Source organism: Coregonus lavaretus (genome assembly GCF_964263955.1).
Source record: "Coregonus lavaretus genome assembly, chromosome: 1".
Classification (NCBI taxonomy): Eukaryota; Metazoa; Chordata; class Actinopteri; order Salmoniformes; family Salmonidae; genus Coregonus; species Coregonus lavaretus.
In genome coordinates, this window is record NC_139988.1 from 74380705 (window position 1) to 74408153 (window position 27449).

General features: G+C 41.9%; 1 protein-coding gene across 1 annotated transcript in view; it reads right to left on the reverse strand.

Moving 5' to 3' along the window:
- Positions 1–27449, reverse strand: part of afap1l2 (actin filament associated protein 1-like 2) — a 207698-nt gene that overhangs the window by 37123 nt on the left and 143126 nt on the right. Inside the window, exons 5-9 of the mRNA XM_084170096.1 lie at positions 25472–25583; positions 10907–11121; positions 7163–7342; positions 6776–6862; positions 3818–3902 (exon numbers count right to left, since the gene is read on the reverse strand). Coding sequence (XP_084026222.1) covers positions 3818–3902; positions 6776–6862; positions 7163–7342; positions 10907–11121; positions 25472–25583 — 679 coding nt within the window. The remainder of the gene's footprint in view (positions 1–3817; positions 3903–6775; positions 6863–7162; positions 7343–10906; positions 11122–25471; positions 25584–27449) is intronic.

The window sequence follows — 27449 nt, forward strand, 5'->3', positions numbered from 1 at the left end:
TGCCTCAATATTCACAGAAAGTACTTAGCTACTTTAACCAGGTTTTCATCCAACCTTTTTATGCGAGTAAATACGTCGGATAAAAAATGTCACAACAGGCCTGATGGAAACAGTAAATTTGGTGGTAAACTTTCCAAATGTCGACAAAACAAAATACGCTAGATAAGGTGGGATCTTTTCGTGTATGTATAATTAATTATGCAAGAAATAACCAATAACCATCATGCAAATATTGATATAATAACCATCACACCAAAATAAACTTGGAGTCACACGATGATATGTTGTGTGGTCCTCTCACTGCGACTTGGGAAAGTATGCAGTTTACTAGGTTACAGATTAAATAAATTATGATGAACTTCACAGGGTGGTGAAAGTGCATGGTGATGATTTTCAAGCTCCTTTCCAATAAATATTGAGGGTCTTATTCTGTTGACATGATGATCGATGCTTGGCTACCGTTTGACAAATAAAAATGATCTCTTGTTCATAATAATGTAATCATGTAGTAGGATATACCTGCATTGTATCTGCGAGCTGTTGGCTAGAGCAGGGTTTCCCAAACTCGGTCCTGGGGACAAAGCTTATTCCCCCTCAGGAGACTGCAAAGATTTGGCATGGGTCCTCAGATCCTCAAAAAGTTATACAGCTGCACCATCGAGAGCATCCCGAATGGTTGCATCACCGCCTGGTATGGCAACTGCTCAGCCTCCGACCGCAAGGCACTACAGAGGGTAGCTTCCTGCCATCCAGGACCTCTATACCAAGCGGTGTCAGAGGAAGGCCCTAAAACTTGTCAAAGACTCCAGCCACCCTAGTCATAGACTGTTCTCTCTGCTACCGCACGGCAAGCGGTACCGGAGCACCAAGTCTAGGTCCAAAAGGTTCTTAACAGCTTCTACCTCCAAGCCATAAGAGTCCTGAACAGCTAATCATGGCTACCTGGAATATTTGCATTGCCCACTCCCCTCTCTTTTATGCTGCTGCTACTCTGTTTATTATTTATGCATAGTCACTTTAACTCTACCCACATGTACATATTACCTTAATTACCTCGACTAACCGGTGCCCCCGCACATTGACTCTGTACCGGTACCCCCTGTATATAGCCTCCCTACTGTTATTTTATATTACTGCTGCTCTTTAATTATTTGCTAATTTTTATTTTTTACTTATCTATTTTTTTACTTAACACTTCTTTTTCTTTTCTTATAAACTGCATCGTTGGTTAAGGGCTTGTAAGTAAGCATTTCACTGTAAGGTCTACCCCTGTTGTATTCGGCGCAAATTTGATTTGATTTGTTTTGGTTTTAGCCCTAGCACTACACAGCTGATTCAAATAACCAACTCATCATCAAGCTTTGATTATTTGAATCAGCTGTGTAGTGCTAGGGCAAAAACCAAAACAAATCAAATCAAATTCAATTTAAGAGTAAGGGTACACAAAAACAAATCTGTGTTGTTTGGATGGCGGAACCGCTGGGTTGCAGGCATTGGGTCACTTAGTTGGGTTATTTTCTTTAAAAGGGCAAGGTTGGGTTGTTGATGCTGGATGATTGATACTGGGTTCTTGAGATATGACCCAACAGGTCAGATCAGAAGATGTGACTTAGTAGGGGCGTGGCTTTCAGATAGTTCTTTTTGGCCACCCATGAGTGTAAATGTCATTCTGGTTAATCTGTTCTGTTGTATTGTTAAGGTTGAACACTGATACTTTTGTATTTTGTTGGGTTCTAGTTTGAAATACTTGCTATACTAGAAGTTAATGGTTACATGTATGCGGAATGTACACTACCATTCAAAAGTTTGGGGTCACTTAGAAATGTCCTTGTTTTCGAAAGAAAAGCAATTTTTTTGTCCAAAAGTATGGGTCTGAAAAGTTACTAAGTAAGGGAAAAGACAATCACATGGTTGCGGTCACTGATAAGGGTGGATAGCTGTGGATTAGTGAGGAATGTGGACCGAGGTCAGGTCAGGTAACACGAAGGGAGAAGGAACAGTTTATTGCCCACATCACTTAACTTCCTGCATAGCAACAAAGATGTAGTGTTTAGAGAAAAGGAGGAGACTCCGCCTAAAGGAGCGTTTAAATAAACTTAGCAAAAAAAGAAATGTCCCTTTTTCAGGACCCTGTCTTTCAAAGATAATTAGTAAAAATCCAAATAACTTCACAGATCTTCATTGTAAAGGGTTTAAATATTGTTTCCCATGCTTGTTCAATGAAGCATAAACAATTAATGAACATGTACTTGTGGAACGGTTGTTAAGACACTAACAGCTTACAGACAGTAGGCAATTAATGTCACAGTTATGAAAACTTAGGACACTAAAGAGGCCTTTCTACTGACTCTGAAAAACACCAAAAGAAAGATACCCAGTGTCTCTGCTCTTCTGTGTGAACGTGCCTTAGGCATGCTGCAAGGAGGCATGAGGACTGCAGATGTGGCCAAGTCAATAAATTACAATGTCCGTACTGTGAGACGCCTAAGACAGCGCTACAGGGAGACAGGACGGACAGCTGATCATCCTCGCAGTGGCAGACCACGTGTAACAACACCGGCACAGGGTCGGTACATCCGAACATCACACCTGTGGGACAGGTACAGGATGGCAACAACAACTGCCCGAGTTACACCAGGAACGCACAATCCCTCCATCAGTGCTCAGACTGTCCGCAGTAGGCTGAGATAGGCTGGACTGAGGGCTTGTAGGCCTGTTGTAAGGCAGGTCCTCACCAGACATCACCGGCAACAACGTCGCCTATGGGCACAAACCCACCGTCACTGGACCAGACAGGACTGGCAAAAAGTGACCCCCCCTTTGTTCAGGGACACATTATTCAATTTATGTTTGTCACATGTCTGTGGAACTTGTTCAGTTTATGTCTCAGTTGATGAATCAGATGACAGTGAGAGGACGTTTCTTTTTTTGTTGAGTTTCTATGTACTTGTGGAAACATGTTTTTGTCTTTGCAGCTGTTTGACCCAGTGGGTAAATAAACTTGGTTTGAGCTTTTCCTAGTCGTCCATTAGTTTTCTTCCTGTTTATTTAGAACCTAACAAGCTTTAATGAGTTCTTCAAGAGCCTATGCATATCCCAATGTTGGGATAGATACCACTTTGTTACAATAATGTAAATTATAATGTTATTAATTAATAAATACAAATATTCTAAATATTCTATGAAAATTGCAGTGCACAAACTTAACATGATGAACAGGAATTACATTTATTGCCACGGGTGGCCAAACATAACTATATGAAACCATGCCCCTAATAGGCCACACCTCCTAAAATTAACCTATGGATTACATTAAAAAAGACCCAGCTGCTGGGTCAACCCAGCATGAAAGTGAATAAAAACCCAACTATGGTTAAATTAAGCCATGTTTGGGTAATCCAAAAAAAACATCATAATCCAACTGCCTGGATGAAAATAACCCAGCGTGTGTTCTGTCCAATATTTACCCAGCGCTGGGTTACCAAATAACCCAAATTGTTTTTTACCCAGCATTTTTTTAAGTGTAACACACTTTTATAACATGTTCCATCTGACATAATGCACTACCATAAAACTCTCTATTGGAGGTAGAGCATTCTGAGCGGGTTGGTCAGATTATCAGAGCACTCCTCCAGTTAGGATCACTCTGGGGGAAGCGTCCCCTAGGTACAAATCTAGGATCAACTTCTCCTCCCGCAATCCTAACCTCAACCATTAGTGGGGAAAAGGCTAAACTGACCCAAGGTCAGCCTCTAGCGGCAACTTCACCATACTTGATGAGGATCAGTGCTGAGACTGATCCTCATCAGTTACTCACCATCTTTAGTTTCAAGGGTCTCAGCATGGCTGTCTGTGCTGCTGCCACTTTCAGATGCAACTGAATACCTCTCACTGAGCTCCCCCTGTGTATAGAGACCGCCACACACATTTACTATACACACACAACTTAATCACACACACACATACCATACAGACACTAACTCTACTCAAACATAAACAATTGTACACAACTCTTGTGAAGCATGACTGACTATTGATTGTGTTTTTCAATCCATTCCTGGCGGACCCCCAAGGTGTGGACATTTTTGTTCTAGCCCAGCTCTAACATCACCTGATTCAATCAGGCCCTTTCTACAAGCTCCCAGTACCAAGGGAACAGAAAGCATGTCCCATATTCCCTATTGAAACCCCATTATGAAGTAGTTACTTGTACTTACACTAGTCAGATAAAACCGTGCTTGACAGCAGTTTTGTAACTTTAACATATAACCAAGTTATAACCAATCTAATCTCAGAAGCCCAGAACAAAAATATTGCGTAACTGTATCAGTTCTGGGGGTAGACGTGTTAGAAAATATATTAGAACGAGGAGTGGAAGCAGGGTGGTAGCTCCAGCTCCCACTATTTAGAAGTTAGGGGCAAGTATTCACACCCCTTGACTTTTTCCACATTTTGTTGTTACAGCCTGAATTTAAAATGGATACAATTTAGATTTTTTTTGTCACTGGACTCCACACAATACACCATAATGTGAAAGTGGAATTAAGTTTTGATAATTTGTTTAACTAATTAATTTTTAATGAAATGCTAAAATGTCTTGAGTCAATAAGTATTCAACCCCGTTGTTATGGCAAGACTAAATACGTTCAGGAGTAAAAATGTGCTTAATAAGTCACATAATAAGTTGCATGGGCTCACTCTTTGTGCAATATAAGTGTTTAACATGATTTTTGAATGACTACCTCATCTCTGTACCCCACACATACAATTATCTATAAGGTCCCTCAGTCAAGCAGTTAATTTCAAACACACAGATTCAACCACAAAGACCAGGGAGATTTTCCAATGCCTCACAAAGAAGGGCACCTATTGGTAGATGGGTAAAAGAAAAAGCAGACATTGAATTAAGCATAAAGGCCTGAGGGGGTGTGATACAGTATATGGCCAATATACCACGGCTAAGGGCTGTTCTAACGCGCAACGCAATGCGGAGTGCCTGGATACAGCCCTTAGCCGTGGTATATTGGCCATACCACAAACCCCTGAGGTGGCTTATTGCTACACTGAACAAAAATATAAACGCAACATGTAAAGTGTTGGTCCCATTTTTCATGAGCTGAAATAAAAGATCCCAGAAATTTTCCATATGCACAAAAAGCTTATTTCTCTCAAATGTTGTGTACAAATGTGTTTACATCTCTGTTAGTGAGCATGTTAGCTTTGTCAAGATAATCCATCCACCTGACAGGTGTGGCATATCAAGAAGCTGATTAAACAGCATGATCATTACACAGGTGCACCTTGTGCTGGGGAAGATAAAAGGCCACTCTAAAATTTGCACACAACACAATGCCACAGCTGTCTCAAGTTTTGAGGGAGCGTGCAATTGTCACAATAGCTGCAGAAATGTCCACCAGAGCTGTTGCCAGAGAATTCAATGTTCATTTCTCTACCATAAGCCACCTCCAACGCCGTTTTAAATAATTTGTCAGTACGTCCAACCGGCCTCACAACCGCAAAGCACATGTAACCACGCCAGCCCAGGAGGGGGGGTGCTGAGGATTATTTCTGTCTGTAATAAAGCCCTTTTGAGGGGAAAACCTCATTCTGATTAGCTGGGCCTGGCTCCCCTATGCCCTCCCAGGCCCACCCATGGCTGCGCCCCTGCCCAGTCATGTGAAATCCATAGATTAGGGCCTAATTTATTTATTTAAATTGACTGATTTCCTTATATAAACTGTTTGACATTGTTGCATATTGCATTTATATTTTTGTTCAGTGTATTATAAGCTGGTTACCAATGTAATTAGAGCAGTAAAAATACATGTTTTGTCATACCTGTGGTATACGGTCTGATATACCATGGTTGTCAGCCAATCAGCATTCTGGGCTCGAACCACCCAGTTTATAATAACTCTTTGCGCATGGTGAAGTTATTAATTACACTTTGGATGGTGTATCAATACACCCAGTCACTACAAAGATACAGGCGTCCTTCCTAATTCAGTTGCCGGAGAGGAAGGAAACCGTTCAGGGATTTCACCATGAGGCTTAAACAGTTGCAGAGTTTAATGGCTGTGATAGGAGAAATCTGAGGATGGATCAACAACATTGTAGTTAATCCACAATACTAACCTAAATGACAGAGTGAAAAGAAGGAAGCCTGTTACAGTTTTGACTTAAATCGGCTTGAAAATCTATGGCAGGACTTGAAAATGGCTGTCTAGCAATGATCAACAACGTAATTGACAGAGCTTTAAGTATTTAAAAAATATTAAAGTGCAAATATTGTACTATCCAGGTGTGCAAAGCTCTTAGAGACTTACCCAGAAAGACTCACAGTAAATTAGATATTTCAGTATTTCATGTTTAATACATTTGCAAACATTTCTAAAAGCATGCTTTCACTTTCTGATTATGGGGTATTGTGTGTAGATGAGTGAGAAAATAAAAATACATTTTAACCCATTTTGAATTCAGGCTGTAACAACAAAATGTGGAATAAGTCAAGTGGTATAAACACTTTCTGAAGGCACTGTATGTCCCCTCCTCTTCCAAAATGTTAAAGATGTGAACACCAAATGATCAGTGACAAAAAATCTGCACATCGTAACAAAGTTCCTTGTTATTCGTTGCATCCCACAGTCTGTTGACAGACGCTATGATACCAGTTATGTTATGTGTGTCTGTCCACGAGAGGTTATAACCAATCTCACCCCTGATAGCCATAACTACCAGTAAATACATTGATTGTGCTCTTTTGATGGTGTTCTACCTTAGTGCAGATGAGTCGTGGGGAGTCGGACACAAAGTGCTGCATCTCAGAGCCCTCTGCTGGTTTAGGGCTGATCTCCTGGATCACCTGACAAGGAAACAAGACCAATAGGTATGTGCCCCCTTCCCTTTCTAAAGCATCTGGAAAAGCTCTATATCAATCCAATCCATTATCATCATTGACATTATTGTATATAAATCAGGGTTGGGGATTGATTCTATTTTAATTCAGGAAATCAACAGAAATTCAAATTTTTCTCATTGAAAAGCAAATTGTGAAATTTTTTAATGACTGAATTAAAATGGAATTGACTCCAACACTGAAGTGACAACCATGCAGTCTGACTCCAACCCCCACCAATCGTCTCTCCATCTCCAGTCCCTATACCTTAAGCCACTGCTCTGTCTGCTCCTTGCTCTGCAGGCCCAGAACAATGGCCTCTCCTCCCATGAGGATGATCTTCAGCTTGTGCTCCTTCCTCTTGGGCTGCTTCTCCTTGTAGACCACACTGCAGCCCAGCAGGCTCACGTCCAACAGCGGCATCTGCTCCTTGGAGCTCTTGTAGCACTATTGGAACACCAAGAGGGTACAGTGGTTGGTGATGGAAAGATGGCTTAGTTGGTTGGAGCAATGTCTGCCAACTCATTCCAGGGAGGTGCATATTTTTGTCCTAGCCCAGCACTAACATACAGCACCTTCAGAAAGTATTCACACCCCTTGACTTTTTCCACATTTTGTTGTGTTACAGCCTGAATTTAAAATGGATTAAATTGAGATGTTTTGTCACTGGCCTACACACAAAACCCCATAATGTTAAAGTGGAATTATGTTTTTCAAAATGTTAACAAATTAATTAGAAATGAAAAGCTGAAATGTCTTGAGTCAATAATTATTCAACCCCTTTTTTATGGCATGCCTAAATAAAGTTCAGGAGTAAAAATGGAATTAAAAAGTCACATAATAATAGTGTTTAACATGATTTTTGAATGACTACCTCATCTCTGTACCCCACACATAAAATTATCTGTAAGGTCCCTCAGTCAGGCAGTGAATTTCAAACACAGGTTCAACCACAAAGACCAGGGAGGTTTTCCAATGCCTCGCAAGGAAGAGCACCTATTGGTAGATGGGTAAAAAAATAAAAAAAGTAGACATTGAATATACCTTTGAGCATGGTGAAGTTGTTAATTACACGTTGGATGGTGTATCAATACACCCAGTCACTACAAAGATAAAGACTTCCTTCCTGATTCAGTTGCCGGAGAGGAAGGAAACCGCTCAGGGATTTCACTGTGAGGCCAAAACAGTTACAGAGTTTAATGGCTGTAATGGGAGTAAACTGAGGATGGATCAACAACATTGTAGTTACTCCACAATACTAACTTAATTGACAGAGTGAAAAGAACGAAGCCTGTACAGAATAAAAATATTCCAAAACATGCATCCTGTTTGCAACAAGGCACTAAAGTAATACTGCAAAAAATCTGTCAAAGCAATACATTTTTGTCCTGAATACAAAGTGTTATGTTTGTGGCAAATCCAATACAACACATTACTGAGTACCACTCTCCATATTTTCAATCATAGTGGTGTCTGCATCATGTTATGGGTATGCTTGTAATCATTAAGGACTGGGGAGTTTTTCAGGATAAAAATAAAGGGAATGGAGCTAAGAACAGGCAAAACCCTATAGGAAAACCTGGTTCAGTCTGCTTTCCACCAGACACTGGGAGATTAATTTACCTTTCAGCAGGACAATAACCTAAAACACAATGCCAAATCTACACTGGAGTTGCTTACCAAGAAGGCAGTGAATGTTCCTGAGTGGCCGGGTTACAGTTCTGATTTAAATCTACTTGAAAATCTATTGCAAGATCTGAAATGGTTGTCTAACAATGATCAACAACCAATTTGACAGAGCTTGAAGAATTTTGAAAAGAATAATGGGCAAATGCTGCACAATCCAGGTGTGGAAAGCTCTTAGAGACTTACCCAGAAAGACTCACAGCTGTAATCGCTGTAACACAACAAAAGGTAGAATAAGTCAAGTGGTATGAATACTTTCTGAAGGCACTGTACATGATTCAACTGATCAAGTGCTTGCTATTAGTTGATAAGTAGAATCAGGTGTGTTAGTGTGGGGCTATAACAAAAATGTGCTCACTCAGGGGGTCCCCCAGGAATGGACTGAGAAACATTGGGTTGGAGCCTGGTTAGTACATTATGGTTGTGGGTTTGATTGTGTCACGCCTACTCCCGCTCCCCTGCTCTACATCGCCGGCCTAACCACCGGTCCTGGCAACCATTATTACGCACACCTGCTCCCCATCGTTACGCACACCTGGACCTCATCATCACCTTGATTACTCTCCCTTTATTTAGCCCTCAGTAGCATCAGGCAGTGTTGGTTTTGGTCACATTCAGTACGCTTCTCCTATTTTGTTTATCTGCCTCATTCTTACCTTCTGCACCTGCTTCCTGACTCCCAGCGTATACGTTACAGATTGCCACATGGTACACATAATATACTGGGTATACATACAATTGAATTGTCAATTGTTAGAATTTAGTCGCTTTGGAAAAAACTGACTAAATGACCATATTAACATTTACAATTGAGTAATTTAGCAGATGCGCTTATCCAACGCCTATACTTTAAAGGAAGCTAGGCCAATTTCGACAACAGCCCATGCCTATGGTCCATTAGGAAACAAAATTATCATTATCGTTAATGATCCCGGGGAAGGACTGCCCGCTCCATGGTCTCGCCATCACGGTTGACAACTCCATTGTGTCCTCCTCCCAGAGTGCAAAGAATCTTGGCGTGACCCTGGACAACACCCTGTCGTTCTCCGCTAACATCAAAGCGGTGACCCGATCCTGCAGGTTCATGCTCTACAACATTCGCAGAGTACGACCCTACCTTACACAGAAAGCGGCACAGGTCCTAATCCAGGCACTTCCCGTCTGGATTACTGCAACTCGCTGTTGGCTGGGCTACCTGCCTGTGCCATTAAACCCCTACAACTTATCCAGAACGCTGCAGCCCGTCTGGTGTTCAACCTTCCCAAGTTCTCTCATGTTACCCCGCTCCTCCGCACACTCCACTGGCTTCCAGTTGAAGCTCGCATCTACTACAAAACCATGGTGCTTGCCTACGGAGCTGTGAGGGGAACGGCACCTCCTTACCTTCAGGCTCTGATCAGACCCTACACCCAAACGAGGGCACTACGTTCATCCACCTCTGGCCTGCTAGCCCCCCTACCTCTACGGAAGCACAGTTCCCGCTCAGCCCAGTCAAAGCTATTCGCTGCTCTGGCACCCCAATGGTGGAACAAGCTCCCCCACGACGCCAGGACAGTGGAGTCACTGACCACCTTCCGGAGACACTTGAAACCCTACCTCTTTAAGGAATACCTGGAATAGTATAACAGTAATCATTCTACCCCCCCCCACACCCCCCATAAAAATTTTTTTACAAAATAAAAGGTGGTTGTCCCACTGGCTATCCTAAGTTGAATGCACCAATTTGTAAGTCGCGTCTGCTAAATGACTAAAATGTAAATGTAAAAATGATCCTCATGATCCTTAACGACAGATAAATGGATGTTAAATAACCAGTATGTCTGTCATTTCCTACTCAGGAAATCACATTTTCTCAGAAATGAAGTTTCCGAACCCTGCTCCTAAAATGACACTACATAAACAAATAGCTACTTAATGTCAGTGTAGATATAGTCTGTCTGGTACCATATTCTTACTATAGAGAGGAGAGAACTTTCTATTTCAAAATTGGTTATGTTTTTCTGTATATGTAAAAGTGGAGCTATTTTCACTATAGGGCCTACAAGTAGTATGTGAACATAGTCCCCCACACACGATAAGGCACCTAACTTGACAAGAGAGTAATGTGGTTGGTTTATGAGCATGGCTGTGTAGGTAGTGGCTATATCTCTATGTCACCATCTTTCTATCCCTTTTTCCTCCTCTCTCAGTATTTACATGTATTAATGTGTGTGTGTGTGTGTGTGTGTGTGTGTGTGTGTGTGTGTGTGTGTGTGTTTGTGTGTGTGTGTGTGGCCTCAGACGAGCTGGTAGGGACAATCTAAACCGTCTAGTCCTACAACCCACCAGGAAGCGATGTTCTCGAATGACACACAGCTGCTTGGCCCACTGGCCCAGCCACTTCTTCCTCCAGAGGAAGGCGCAGATGCGCGCATCCTTCATCAGCTCGATGGACGCCTCGGTGGACGGCCACTGGTGCTGCGCCGACAACGATGACTTCCCCTTGGTCACTTCCTCCTCATCGTAGGACTCGTAGGAGCTGCTCACTGCCTCACCGTCGTCTGGGAGACACAGGGTCAGAGGTCAGGTTAGGACAAGGAGGAAGTGGAAGATGATGAGGAGGATGAATGAAGTTGTAATTGGAAATGTGTGTGTGACTTTTCGTTACCCTGGTAAGTAGGCAATTAGTTGGCTCAAGGAGGTGAGGACTACACACTCATCACAGAAAGGTATGAAAACATGCACAGTTGACCCCTCGCCTCCCAAGCCCACAAGCATGCACACACGCACGCACGCACTCACACACGCACACTGATAGGAGATAGGCAGGTACCCCTTGTGATCACAGCATAGACCACATTGTCTGAGCTCTTTACACGTGTCCATGCTCCCGAGAGGAGACCAAAACAACCCACATCTACAGGGAGAGGGATAAAGAAGGAGAGAAAGAGAGGGAGAGGGAGGAGGAGGGAAGAAGAGGACAAGAGTGAGGAAAACGAGACAGGGTTGCACTATCCCAATGCTATACAGTATAAAGGAAACTATGAAAAGAGAAGAGCAACTAATATATAAGTACTTAAAAATTGGAATGAAATGTAATCTATTATATATTTTTATAAACCTGAAAAGCCTGGATGCATACACTATCGGAATTAAAAAGGTAGCAAACAGAAGCTAAGCTCGGTGAGAAGTTTTTTTTTTCATGGCCACATTAATACGTATAGTCAATAAATAACCTTTTAACCTACCTCTATCTATGAAAAGATGAGTGAGAATAACCGCCCACAAACCAGCATGTGTATATGCACTCATGTTGAACAATGTTTCCGAAGGGTAGCATTTATCAATAGTATTAATTCTCATGTTGGAAACATGGCTTGCTAATTGTGACTTGTGGGTGAGCAGATTATTTTCTATGGAACCAACAGTGCATTTCCTGTGACGTGAGAAACGTCTAATGTTAGTGTCATTTTAAGTTGTGGTCAAACCAAACACACAGCCTTCTAAAGAGCAAAGGAGACTTGACCTGAATGACAGGGTTAACTTTCAAAGCTGGGTTACACTTTTGTAACTTTTTAAAATGTAACCTTCATTTAACCAGGGCATCTCGTTGAGACAAAGAATATGTTTGTCAAGAGAGACTAAAAAGTCATCTCCACAGTTTAGTTACATTAACACCGTAAAAAAACAAACACACATCATTCAAAGCATAAAGTAATCTTCCACTGACTGCCGGTGTGGGTGCAGGCTGTTGTTTGAATGAAACATGCTAACTGTCCACTTAAATGACCCGCAACTGTGCTGTCTCTGTCCTACTGTCAAGTGAATGAAAGGGGTAAAAGTTAGAAATGGAAGTATACTCTTCCCTTTTGTCTCCTCCCTCCGCCCCCTCCCTTCCGCTATCCCACGTCACCCTAGGCTATAGTCACAGTTCCCTCCCTGTATGTCTGCTTACAGCAGAACAAAGGACACTCCTATGTATTCCCCTGCTGTCTGCCTCTCCCTCCTTCCTGTCTTCTCGCTTGCTTTCCTTCATTGCACTAATCTGAAAGAACTGACCAAACTGTGAAGTCTTTCTCCAATCAGTGGAGATGACGTGAAGGAGACAAGGAGGGGATGGATTTTTAAGCAATTTAGACAGTCAGAGCGACAGACGGACAGAAGCCTCGTTTATGGGGCCTCCCGAGTGGCGCAGCGGTCTAAGGCAGTGCTAGAGGCGTCACTACAGATCCAGGTTTGATCCCGGGCTGTGTAGCAGCCGGCCACACCCGGGAGACCCATGAGGCAGCGCACAATTGTCTCAGCGTCGTCCGGGTTAGGGGAGGGTTTGCCTGACTGGGATGTCCTTGTCCCATCGCGCTCTAGTGACTGCTTGTGGCGGCCGGGCGCATGCACGCTGACTTCGGTCGCCAGCTGTACAGTGTTTCCTCCGACACATTGGTGCGGCTGGCTTCCAGGTTAAGCGAGGAGTGTGTCAAGAAGCAGTGTGGCTTGGCGGGGTCGTGTTTCAGAGGACGCATGGCTCTCGACCTTCTCCTCTCTCTAGTCCATACGGGAGTTGCAGTGATGGGACAAGACTGTAACTACCAATTGGGAAGAAAAAGGGGTCAAAAGTACCCCCCCCAAAAAAAGAAGCCTTGTTTATACCTGGCACTAACATGCATCCTCCACTAATTGGTCTTTTGACCAATCACATCAAAACCTTTTTCAGAACTGATCTGATTGGTCAAAAAAAAATATCAAATTTGGACTGCCTGTGTAAACGCAGCCAATTACATTTTCTGCCCAATGACTGAAGACACAACGTTTTGGTCTGGGTGGGTGCGAAAGTGCTTCAGAGGATGACAGTCATTTTTACATTTAGGTTGGCTATCGATGCGTCGGCTGACGGTGAACTACCCCTTTAACAGAATTGCATGTTGAAGGCATTATATTGCCACTCAACAGGGAGGTAGGATTCAGCCCATGAATACATCTACAACTGACAAAATGTGGCTGGAGAAGAGGTTTAATTTCGTACATGTACTCTGATCTTCAAGTTCTGATAGGGAATGAGGAAGCTTTGAAGGCTTGCATAAAGTAGCAGGTGTAAAAACGGTGTGGGCACTTTTATGCATATGTTTTTGTCCTGCCCTGAACTAGGCAATTATTGAGAAGACATTCAGATCTTATCACAGGTCACCCCTGCTTAGACCAGCATAGACCAGCATAAATTTCAAGCTGGTCCATGCTGGTTCATGCTGGTCAGAAGCTGGTCAAGCTGGCCGACCAGCATGGTCTAGCTGGTTATGCTGGTAGACCAGTATGGTCTAGCTTGTCAAGCTGATCTGACCAGCATGGTCTAGCTGGTTATGCTGGCAGACCAGCTTTCATTGTGTTTTCGCTGGTGTCCAGCCTTCGTTGTGTTTTCGCTGGTGAGCAGCCTTCGTTGTGTTTTTCGCTGGTGACCAGCCTTCGTTGTGTTTTGGCTGGTGACCAGCCATCGCTGTGTTTTGGACACTGGTGACCAGCATAAGCTAAAGCAAAACCAGCATCAAGTCACATGCTGGCTTGCAAAGTGATGTTTAATTCCAATAGGAATCGAGCCTGAATAGATTTACACAATCTGCATTCTGAATGACTGCCAGGGTTATAATTAATTAATTAATTAATGAGACAACCTAAACTATCTTCTTCTTCTTCTCTGGTATTATGTCAGTCCACAAACAAATCTAAAAGGTGCATGCCACCACCTACTGTACAGGTAGTGAACAAGAAAAATAATCAATTGGGGGAAATGAAAAAAAACAAACAAAATAAACATCAATACAATACAAAAAATAACAATAAATCAGTCATAGTCCAAATCTTATATTTTAAACTAAAGTAATGCAATAGGCTACAATTATAACATTATCAGAAAAAGGCACAATTTAATGTAAAATAGTTATTACAAGTGTCATTGATCCAGTAATTATAGAAGGATAGTAAAGGAAAGGCAAGGGATAAAATCTCATTTTAAGGAAAGAAGAAAAGTATGAAGATATATTAGGAAGAAAAATACCATTAACTGAGGGATATAAAACATTTAGCTGAGAAAGACAACAGGAATAATTTACCTTACACCCTAATATAGACACTGAACCACACAAGAAGTAGAGATGGCAGGAACACCAGTAGCAATCATGAAGAGAAGGTTCCCAGAAAATAGTAATATTGGTAATATCTCTGACAAATGGGAAAAAAGGACCAGGAAAATAGTAACTAAATGGCCAAAGGAGGGAACATTTGATGTAACAGTGTGAGAGGAAATTGATGAGATAAGGGAACAAATAATAAGAACAAAATTAGAAGAGAGAGAAAGAGAGAAAATGGAGAGAGGGAGTGAACCAAAAAAGGCTGGTTCAACTACACCACCACCATACACAGAAGGGGGGCAGTATTCTCCGGTCACAGGGTTAGTCTCAATAACAGGGCATGTAGAGATAGAAGTAGAAAAAAGGAAGCAGCAGGTTTCCACATCAAGGAGATGAGAACAATCACATTTAGGTATAAACTGTTATTTTGGACTAGGGGACAGGACTAACTTTTTGTAGGTTCTGGATTGATTACACAACAATTTATATTTTTACTAAAATCAAGGCAGCAAGTTGAAATGATTAGAATACTGGAAAGTGGTTATGGATTTGTTATGTTATAGGTGTATATTCCACTTAATGAAACATTAAAATGTCCGATGTGTCTTGATTGGGAGTCTTTCTTCACGGATTGATGGAAATCCCCTACAGTATGAATGATGAGGGAGACTCCCGAGTGGCGCAGTGGTCTAAGGCACTGCATCGCAGTGCTAGCTAAGGCACTAGAGATCCTGGTTCGAATCCAGGCTCTGTCGTAGCCGGCCGCAACCGGGAGACCAATGGGGCGGCGCACAATTGGCCCAGCGTCGTCTAGGTTAGGGGAGGGAATGGCCGGCAGGGAGGTAGCTCAGTTGTTAGAGCATGGCGTTTGCAACGCCAGGGTTGTGGGTTCGATTCCCACGGGGGGCCAGTATATATATATATTTTTTTAAATGTATGCACTAACTGTAAGTCGCTCTGGATAAGAGTGTCTGCTAAATGTAAATGAGATGTAGGAGACCACGTCTCAAACAACATTTTAATAGATACTTGGGATCAAATATCACTGATTCCTTACACTGAGGAATTGACTGTATTTGTGAGAGGGAAAAGTATTACGTTCAGTGGGGTTAAAGAATCCTTCCGAGGGTCAAATATAATGAATTCTGAAAGGTGAAATGTAAATTGACAGTATGTATGGTGACAGCGCGAATGAGGGTTACAAATGGTCAAATGGTGTATCATGCTGCATTTAAACAATCGCTAGAGGGGTTGAATTTGAGTGTTATGGATTGTAGTAAAGTGTTATGGGTGTTGAATGACGATGACGCTAATGGGCGAAACCATCATCACATTAGTAAATGATTTTATAGGAGGGGGGCCACAGGGCATGTGGGAAAGTACAACCAACGAGGCAAGAGATAGCATATTTGAGTTTTCGACGTCACAAAGCATGTTGGGGGTGATTGAGTGGTAGCAGTGCGGCTAAGGAAAAGCCTAGGGGTTTAAATCATATGGGATTTTATTTCATTTTATGTGCGCTGGATTGTGGAATTCATCGGAGAAGGGAGCAGTCACAAGTGATGTTCTTGAGGGTTGTCTGAAAGAAGGGATCAGGAGATGTGGCAAGAGAGTGAGAATTTCGAATTTAGATTGTGTGGACGGATTAAGAGGTATCAAAATGGAAACGAACTAAATGTGTACTTTTTCTTCCAGGAAAAAGGGGGGAGTGATTTTCTTTTCTTTGAAATATTTTCTGAGACTATAAATAAGGCCTGGCCGTTTTTTGTTTGTTTATTGTTTTACTATATGGTGTTCAAATAACCACAAACAAACCACTTAGTATGAAATGTTAGCTGTATAGGATTTTTATTTGTATTTTGGGTTTTTTCACGGGATGGAAGTGAAATATCTTAAAGTGGCAAACACATGTAATTTGGGCTTTTATTTACTGAGGGATAAGTAAATGCGTGTGATTTATTTTGAAAAGAACTGTACTAAAGACATACTGCACACTTGGGATACAACATTTATGAAATGTTTTGATGGTTGTTAATGAGTAGTATACTATTTGATGGAAAAATTAATTGAATGATTTCAATGACCTCTGTCCTGGCTTTATAGTGTGGCCTGATCATCCACACTGTACATCCGGAGGCATGCTGAATTGGGGGTTGATATTAATAAGGAATTGTAAAGAAGTATATAATTTGGCATTAATCCTATATATCATCCCAAACAGGACAAGGATGAAGTGAGAGAGTTAGTCTTGAAGGAGAGATATCATTGAATAATGTTATCGAATGCAATTGGGTTAAGATATCATCAAGGGTTGTCATTTTAAGTTCAGTTATTGTTTTTGGTTTAACAAGCAATATTGTTGTTGTTTTGTTTTTATAACACATGAATCACGATGTGATGCATGTGTCCAAAGGGGGGAAGGTGTTAACGATTTTAATGATTTTTGGGCTTACAGGGGTTTTTCAGGTGTTTTAATGATTTTTGGGTTTACAGGAGTTTTAATGGTTTTTAATGGTTTTAATATTTTTAATGTTTTTGTGGTAAGATATGCAAATTGTATTAAGGATATGAGCAGTAGTAATAATGTGTTATGGGTTAGGTTAAATCTTTTTTGTTTTTGTGATAGGAGGCAGGGTGTAGAGGGGGTCTGTCTATGAAATCAGTGGACTACAACGAGCTGGAAGCAGGTGCGCTTCCTAATCTCAAGGCTTCTCCTGACGGATGAGAGGACATAAGTAGCATACTGTGTCTCACCTTACCTAACAATGTTCTTAAGATTTTTTTCCCATGGGTGAAGGGAACTCTGCCCAACGGAGTAGGAGAATCTGAGTATTTTCTGCGCCCTGGAGACTATGTGATGGTAAAAGACTATGGAAGAAAGAGTTGGAAAGACCCTATGTGTAGGGGTCTGTACCAGGTGTTGTTGGCTACCTCAATGATGGTAAAAGTGGCGGAGACAGATACTTTGATCCATGTTTCCCACTATAGGAGTGTTCCAACCCCAGCCATTGGGTAGTATTGTTGTCTTTTGTGTGTGTCTGTGCTTGTGTGTCCTTGCAGCAGTAACTCCAAGCATCCTTATGGGTAGGCTGATAGAAGGACACTCTTCACAGACCGATGTCGATAGATTGAGAGGGACTCTGGCTGATCCGGAGACCCTAGTGAAGGAAGAAGGTTAACAGCTAAAGTGACCATACATCATCATCCAGGTTACACCAACGGCAGTACGGATAGAGGGGAGCGCGATCGGGTATCATCTAAACCATTGTACAAGAGTGAGGGAACTGATGACTAAGAGACCGGCGAGAGATTCCAGACCTCCAAGACATTCCAGACCACCGAGAGATTCCAGACCTCCAATACGCACCAGATATCCCCATCATTGATTTCTCTGCACTTGACTAGTTCCCTGAGAATAAGGGGAATGGGGTACTGATAATAGTAAAGAGCAGAAGAACAAGACATAGAAGGGATATAGACAGGATTAGAATGTATATTCCTGCACAGGCAGGAACCATAACAAAAATACAGAAAGGGATCACTATTAAAATACAAGGGTTAAATGGTTATTGGTGTGGGAAGAACCAGCACAAGGAGTATGGGGAAATCACACGGGGTAACGGTGACCTTAAGATAGTAAAAGAAAAAGACAGATGGATCATAGACATTAGGATAACAGTTCAAGACTTAGATAAACAATTTGATGTAGTACTTAGTGTTAGAGTTCCAGGGGGAAGTGTTGTTGGAGTAGTTATTCCTTGGGAAAGTGCACTAAACCCTGTACATGTTAGAGCCATACCAAATACAGAAGAAAGGGAATGGAAGGAGTCGTTAAACAATGATTGGTATAGATGAGTACAATATCTTACATTACAATTAAATAAAGAAAATAGTCTAATATGCACCACATCTCCGTTAAAATAATTAACAGTAGTTCGAAATCTTCACATTTACCAGGACTGTGTGCTAGGATTCAATCACAACTTTTGTAATATTTAGGAAATTCTAACTATAAGCAATTTTATGATCAACCAGAATGAGGAGAGAAGTGTAAGCAATTGTTAGAATAGGAAAAAGGGAAAGGGAAACACCAGAGTAATATCAAATAGATTATGAGGAAATATAGGAATGTTACAATAAAACAATTGGGTTATATAATTTGGGATAATTCAAGGGAGAATGTGAAACTAGGGGGCGTTTAAACAGATAGGCTTTGGAATACAGAGACCCCTCAAAGAAAAATCTATCAGGCAGCAGGATCAAGTATTAGAAATGGGTATTAAGAATGAGTGGTGAAACATAATGATTTGTCATATAGTCAATGTTAATAGGGATGTTTTGGATTTGAAATTAACTCAACTAAACTGTTATGATCTGTCCTTTCCTGAGGTTACTACGGATGGTGTTGAAATGCATAGCAGAGATAATTCGGTCCAGAACGGTGTAAACCTCAATAAAAACCAAAAACCCTCTACCCGGCTGAAGAGGAGCAACAAAGGCATTGAAGACGTTCCTGTCCGATACCACCTCTGCCAGGAGACCTGAATCCAGCATCAAATCAAAGCAATCAATTGCCTTCTCTTTTGTGCCTTTTCTCTCAAGAATGTGACAGGAGTCCATGTGGAGTGAGCAGGAAGAAAGATCTATGCCAATACAACATTCTTCATAGTATTGGGTATAATGGTTGGCAAAATGGACAAAACAGAATGATGGTGGAGGTGGGGCGGCTCATTTGTGACATTGGAATTGGGACATTGCCATGGGCAATCCAAGATGAATTATGAAGCTATCTGAAGAACATAAGGAGGACACCAGAAGATTGAGTGCCGGTAGAGGAAGGGAGTGTTAGTTGAGGTAGTATGTTGAATTGAGGAGGTAGTATATACTGCTAAATGTATAGTAATTTAGACTAGGAATGCATTGGGATACTGATCTGTTGTAATTTTCGTTATGAGGAAGGTCATGTTAGAATTGTGATAATATATACAGTATGCCAGTGTCAATATGTGCCAAGGTGAGAGTTTTAACTTTGAATGATGGAACCAAGGGGACTAACTAAGAATTGTCATTCAAAATGTGTTTTTGGGTAATTAATATGAGTATGATTATGAATTGTAAGCTGACTGATTGATCTGAATGACGTTATGTGAGTTAAAGATATTGATATTATTCTTAAACATGTCCTAGGTAGAATGGCTAAAACAACGTTACGTCAGTTTTAATGTGTTAGGATACTAACACTTATATTGGCATTGGTTGAGGTAGAAATATTAATATTGTTCATTATGAGTATAACTTTGAATGCAAGGATGGTTGTTGATAGTATAAACATAATATACTTTTGTAAATTTATGGGATTAGTAATCCCATTAGGAGGGATATGATGTGTATTCTTTATTGAATTAGGAGATAGAACTGGGTTAATCACGAACATTGAGTTAGAATTGTTTGTTACTGGGCTAGGAATTTATTTGGGACATTTCACTGTGTGTGTGGGGGAGTAGAGAGGAAATCTGCCCTATGGTCAGATTGCTTGCTCTTACTTAAATCCATGGCGGTCTTATCTGATGAGAGACTGAAACTAGCTTGTGGCCTTTTGTCTCTCTCTTCAAACACAGTGAGCGGCACCAGGGTTGAATAGAGTTTGGGCTAGACCTTTGTCTCCTTGGTATCTTCTTGATTGATTACAGCATGAGGGGGTGAGGTTTGTGTAATTTAGGGCCTTGTCATGTTTAAACTAAACATGAGTGTGTGTGCAAGACAGGGGAGCGAGTGATTGGTTTGAGTAATAGTTCAGCCATCCTCAGGGACAAAGGAAGTGGGTGTGGAGCAATAAAAGAGTGGGAAAACTGAAAAGGACTATATAAGTTGGAGGGAGACCGTAAGGATGGGTGCCACTCTGCAGATTGGTATCGGCTTTGTTGAAATTTTAATAAAGTAATTTCTTGATGCAACAAAAACTCTGTAAGACCTTATTTGTAATAAAGTATTGTGGTTATTTTCCACAACACAACTAACAGATTGGATTAGTAAAAAAAAAAAAAAAGTATGTTATTTATCTTTGTGTAGCATAATCAATCAATGTAAATGCAAAAACACAGATATTGCAACAAACAATTTAAAAAAAAATCTAACTGCAATAAAGCATGTTGGCTGTGGTTTTGCAGATCAGCAAAATTCTGATTACTTGGGAGTCAACCTCACTTGGGATGTGAACTCACAACCTCTCGGTTGCCAGCAACCTGCATTTGCTGCTACACCACTGGATCTGTGGGTATGATAAAGATCATAAAACAATTAAAACCAATAGACATTCTGTCATTTGTGCCTATGGGGAAACACTTTTGGGTGCCACGTAGGGGAACCCTTTTGAGTTCCATTTGGAGGCTATTTTGTAAATGACATCGCAAGTTGCAGCGGAGGGTGCAGAGTTGGTGGCCGGGGTAGTGGTAGCCAGATGGAAAGCATGGCCAGCTGTAGCAAAATGCTTGTTGAAATTCTCGATTATTGTAGATTTATCGGTGGTGATAGTGTTTCCTAGCCTCAGTGCAGTGGGCAACTGGGAGGAAGTGCTCTTATTCTCCATGGACTTTACAGTGTCCCAAAACTTTTTGGAGTTAGTGCTACAGGATGCAAATTTCTGTTTGAAAAAGTTAGCCTTTGCTTTCCTGACTGCTTGGTTCCTAACTTCCCTGAAAAGTTGCATATCGCGGGGGCTATTTGATGCTAATGCAGTACGCCACAGGATGTTTTTGTGCTGGTCAAGGGCAGTCAAGTCTGAGGAGAACCAGGGGCTATATCGGTTCTTAGTTCTGTATTTTTTGAATGGGGCATGTTTATTTAAGATTGAGAGGAAATTACTTTTAAGGAACAACCAGGCATCCTCTACTGACGAAATGAGATCTATATCCATCCAGGATACCTGGGCCAGGTCAATTAGGAAGGCCTGCTCGCTAAAGTGTTTTAGGGAGCGTTTGACAGTGATGAGGGGTGGTCGTTTGACCGCGGACCCGTTACGGACGCAGGCAATAAGGCAGTGATCGCTGAGATCCTGGTTGAAGACAGCTGAGGTGTATTTAGAGGGTATGTTAGTCAGGATGATATCTATGAGGGTACCCATGTTTACGGATTTAGGGTTGTACCTGGTAGGTTCGTTGATAATTTGCGTGAGGTTGAGGGCATCTAGTTTGGATTGTAGGATGGCCGGGGTATTAAGCATATCCCAATTTAGGTCACCAAGCAGTACGAACTCTGAGGATAAATGGGGGGCAATCAATCTAACTGTAAGTCGCTCTGGATAAGAGCGTTTGCTAAATGACGTAAATGTAAATGTAAATTCACATATGGTGTCCAGGGCACAGCTGGGGGCTGAGGGGGGTCTGTAGCAAGCGGCAACAGTGAGAGACTTATTTCTGGAAAGGTGGATTTTTAGAAGTAGAAGCTCAAACTGTTTGGGCACAGACCTGGATAGTATGATAGAGCTCTGCAGGATATCTCTACAGTAGATTGCAACTCCACCCCCTTTGGCAGTTCTATCTAGACGGAAAATGTTATAGTTGGGGATGGAAATTTCAGAATTCAGGATTCAGACACTGCTAGAACATCAGGGTTGGCGGAGTGTGCAAACGCAGTGAATAACTCAAACTTAGGAAGTAGACTTCTGATATTTACGTGCAAGAAACCAAGACTTTTGCGATTACAGAAGTCAGCAAATGATAGCGCCTGGGGAGTAGGAGTGATACTGAGGGCTGCAGGGCCTGGGTTAGCCTCTACATCAACAGAGGAACAGAGGAGGACTAGAATAAGGATACGGCTAAAGGCTTTAAGAACTGGTCTTCTAGTGCGTTGGGTACATAGAATAAAGGGGGCAGATTTCCGGGTATTGTAGAAAAGATTCAGGGCATTATGTACAGACAAGGATATGGAAGGATATGAGTAAAGTGGAGGTAAACCTAAGCGTTGGGTAACAATGAAAGAGATAGCATCACTGGAGGCACCAATTGAGTCGGTCTCCGCGTGTATGGGGGGTGGGACAAAGGAGCTATCTAAGGCAGGTTTAGCTGGGCTGGGGGATCTACAGTGAAATAGTACAATTAGAAATAACCGAAACAACAATAAGCTAACCATGTTTGGGCTGAGGCTAAACATAAACAGGATGTAGTACCGTAAAAAGGAACAGTCCAGCAGACATCAGCTGTATAGCTGGTCCGGTGAACAGCAATAGGATAGTTCGGAGGCTGCTAAAGCACTAGCGAGTAAGAGGCCACGGCTAGCGTGTGCTAGCGGGCCGGGGCTAGCAGATGGAATCTTCGTGGTCGACGTCGTAACCACATCAGACGATTTCGTCGGCAGACCAGTCGTGTAGGATCGGCGGGGCTCCGTGTCAACACTAGGTGGTCCCGTCCGGTTGACAGAGAGGTAGATAGCCGGGAGATGGGCCTAGCTCAGGATGATTAGCCAGACCACAGCGTTCATTTTGTTGCAGCTAGCTGGTAGCGATGAATCCGGAGTTAAAGGTCCAGTGATTCAGTGATTCCGGCAGAAAAACTGATATGTTCTGTGTCGATAAAGCGCTGTGCAGACTGGCCGAATATCTGGTGATTAATATCCAGTGATTAAATTAATCCCGCAGAAAAAAAATCCAATGTTCTGGGTGAAATACCGCTAACTGTTGCTAATAGCAAGTAGCTAGTTAGCTGGCTAGCTAGTTTCAACTGGAGATTCTAGATAAAAGGTAAGTCAATAATAGAATCCGTTCCACATTGAGTGAGGCGGGTTGCAGGAAAGTATATTTTGTAGAAGGATGAAAAGTCTGATAGGGAAATATGTACGAAAAATACAAAAAAAACAGGGTATTTACAGGCTATTTACAGACACACGACAAAAACAGAACTGCACTACTACGCCTTCAGCTCAGTGTGGATGTTGCCTGTAATCCATGGGTTCTGGTTGGGGTATGTACGTACAGTACGTACCGGTGACTGTGGGGACGACGACGTCGATGCACTTATTAATGAAGCCGTGACTGATGTGGTAAACTCCTCAATGTTATCGGATTAATCCCAGAACATATTCCAATCTGTGCTAGCGAAACAGCCCGGACAACTTCCGTATTGAGCGCGTCACTGGTACTTCCTGTTTGAGTTTTTGCTTGTAAGCAGGAAGATAGAGTTATGGTCTGATTTACCAAATGGAGTGTGAGGGAGGGCCCTGTGTGTGGAGTAAAAGTGATCTAGAGTTTTGTCGCCTCTAGTTGCACAGGTAACATGCCGGTAAAAAAGTGGTAAAACAGATTTCAGTTTCTCTGCAATAAAATCACCGGCCATCAGAAACGGTACCTCTTGTTTGCTTATGGCCCTATACAACTCGTTGAGTGCGGTCTTAGTGCCAGCATCAGTTAGTGGTGATAAATAGACAGCTACGAAAAATATAGATGAAATATACAGTGGGGAAAAAAAGTATTTAGTCAGCCACCAATTGTGCAAGTTCTCCCACTTAAAAAGATGAGAGAGGCCTGTAATTTTCATCATAGGTACACGTCAACTATGACAGACAAATTGAGGAAAATAAATCCAGAAAATCACATTGTAGGATTTTTAATGAATTTATTTGCAAATTATGGTGGAAAATAAGTATCTCACCCCGTGGGGTCAAAATGATCACAAGAACGGTGAGCAAAAATCCCAGAACCACACGGGGGGACCTAGTGAATGAACTGCAGAGAGCTGGGACCAAAGTAACAAAGCCTACCATCAGTAACACACTACGCCGCCAGGGACTCAAATCCTGCAGTGCCAGACGTGTCCCCCTGCTTAAGCCAGTACATGTCCAGGCCCGTCTGAAGTTTGCTAGAGTGCATTTGGATGATCCAGAAGAGGATTGGGAGAATGTCATATGGTCAGATGAAACCAAAATAGAACTTTTTGGTAAAAACTCAACTCGTCGTGTTTGGAGGACAAAGAATGCTGAGTTGCATCCAAAGAACACCATACCTACTGTGAAGCATGGGGGTGGAAACATCATGCTTTGGGGCTGTTTTTCTGCAAAGGGTCCAGGATGACTGATCCGTGTAAAGGAAAGAATGAATGGGGCCATGTATCGTGAGATTTTGAGTGAAAACCTCCTTCCATCAGCAAGGGCATTGAAGATGAAACGTGGCTGGATCTTTCAGCATGACAATGATCCCAAACACACCGCCCGGGCAACGAAGGAGTGGCTTCGTAAGAAGCATTTCAAGGTCCTGGAGTGGCCTAGCCAGTCTCCAGATCTCAACCCCATAGAAAATCTTTGGAGGGAGTTGAAAGTCTGTGTTGCCCAGCGACAGCCCCAAAACATCACTGCTCTAGAGGAGATCTGCATGGAAGAATGGGCCAAAATACCAGCAACAGTGTGTGAAAACCTTGTGAAGACTTACAGAAAACGTTTGACCTGTCATTGCTAACAAAGGGTATATAACAAAGTATTGAGAAACTTTTGTTATTGACCAAATACTTATTTTCCACCATAATTTGCAAATAAATTCATAAAAAATACTACAATGTGATTTTCTGGATTTTTTTTTCTCATATTGTCTGTCATAGTTGACGTGTACCTATGATGACAATTACAGGCCTCTCTCATCTTTTTAAGTGGGAGAACTTGCACAATTGGTGGCTGACTAAATACTTTTTTTCCCCACTGTAGATGGTCTGCAGTTTATCATTAGGTATTCTAAATCAGCCAAGCCAAAACTCAAGACTTCCTTAACATTAGAGATTGCACACCAGCTGTTGACAGGGAAGGGGCAGGGACTCACCGTTCATGGCCGAGTCATAGGGATGGGCCTCCTCGTAATATCCCTCCTGAAGCTCCAAGCAGGCCGGGGCTTGGGCAGAGGGCTGGAGGAAGGGCTCTCTCCCTACATCAACCTGAGAGAGAAGGAGAGAAGGAGGCAGGGAAGGAGGAGGGAGAGAGAAGGATAGGAGGAGAGATAGAGGGAGGTCACGTTTCTTCTATTTTCTCTTGTACTCTATCTCAGGGTTTCCCAAACTCGGTCCTGGTGCACCCCCCTGGGTGCACGTTTTTCGGAAACCCTGCTCTCTCTCACAAAATTGAATTACACACACACACACCTCCATTAAAACATTTCAAAATCTGGGGGTTCCCCTGAAGCGCAATGATTGGTCAAAGCACCTGTCTCTCGACTGGGCTCTCCTTTCTGAGTAAGAGGGGGGAATTCCACATGTAACAAATCCTCCTCTGACCTTACCCTCTGCCTGGACTAGGATGGGAATTCCACACGTGTTTGCCTTGGGGAGGTAATGCAGCACACAGCACAGGCTGGGCTACCTAGCTACCTATCCCCAGGGGTCCAGTCATCTACTATTCACACTGTTATAACATCCCCTCAGGCAAGCTGTTTGCTGAGTTTCTCCACAACGTCTACTGCTTGAACCACTTACTGCCTGGCCAGACTTGTCACTACATGAGGATGGATATATATTAATAATTAAGACATTCTCGTCTTCCGTCAAAACACATTGTTTGAAAGGTCCCAAACAGTCATTCTGATTCCCATTTAAAATAGCCTTTTGAGTGACTTAAATATCACCCATAATATTTTGGGTGATATTTAACGACCAGGAAGTTATGTAATTTATTTTATACATATTCCATTTGGCATGTCTCTTGTGATGAAATTCACAGTAGCACTGACAGATGTCTTGACATGACAACTGCGTCTGAGTTTTTAAAGACCCTTCCTGCCCCTTTTGTTCTATGCTGGCTGAAGACCTAGATAGCCAGTAACTAGCTAACACCAGACACAGATAAAAGGGGAAACATATACATATATTTGCTATAGATTAATAGTGTAAACTTTGAATTATATTTGCTGACACCCTACAGTCAAATGTTGGCACCAGTAGAGTAGCTCTCTAGCTATATAAACCACGCCCCTCTGCAAACACACCTTCTGCGATGTTGGTTACAAGGCGGGACTTATTTAAATTAGGTAAGGGAATATCATGTTACCACTGGTGTACTAAAATTTGAGTTAGGGTGATGTCACCCTATCCCCTTAATAATCCCGCCTCCTGAGTCCAAGTGTTTGACATGGGGGAGAGGACCAGTAACTTTATGATCAAACATTATGAATGTAGAATCAACAGTAATTTTTCATACTTTGGTCATCATACTTTGATCTGGTTTAGGGCTGACCCCATTTAGTAGACTGGTCGATTGCTTGGTCGATAGGCTGTTAGTCAACCGAGATTTCTTTAGTCGAGCAGTAGCAAAAATATATATATACAGTAACAGTCAAAAGTTTGGACACACCCACTCATTCCAGGGTTTTTCTTAATTTTTACTATTTTCTACATTGTAGAATAATAGTGAAGACATCAAAACTATGAAATAACACATATGGAATCATGTAGTAACCAAAAAAGTATTAAACAAAACAAATAGCCACCCTTTGCTTTGATGACAGCTTTGCACACTCTTGGCATTCTCTCAACCAGCTTCATGAGGTAGTCACCTGGAATGCATTTCAATTAACAGGTGTGCCTTCTTAAAAGTTAATTTGTGGAATTTCTTTCCTTCATAATGCGTTTGAAACAATCAGTTGTGTTGTGACAAGGTAGGGGGGTATACAGAAGATTGCCCTATTTGGTAAAAGACCAAGTCCATATTATAGCAAGAACAGCTCAAATAAGCAAAGAGAAATGGCAGTCCATCATTACTTTAAGACATGAAGGTCAGTCAATAAGGAACATTTCAAGAACTTTGAAAGT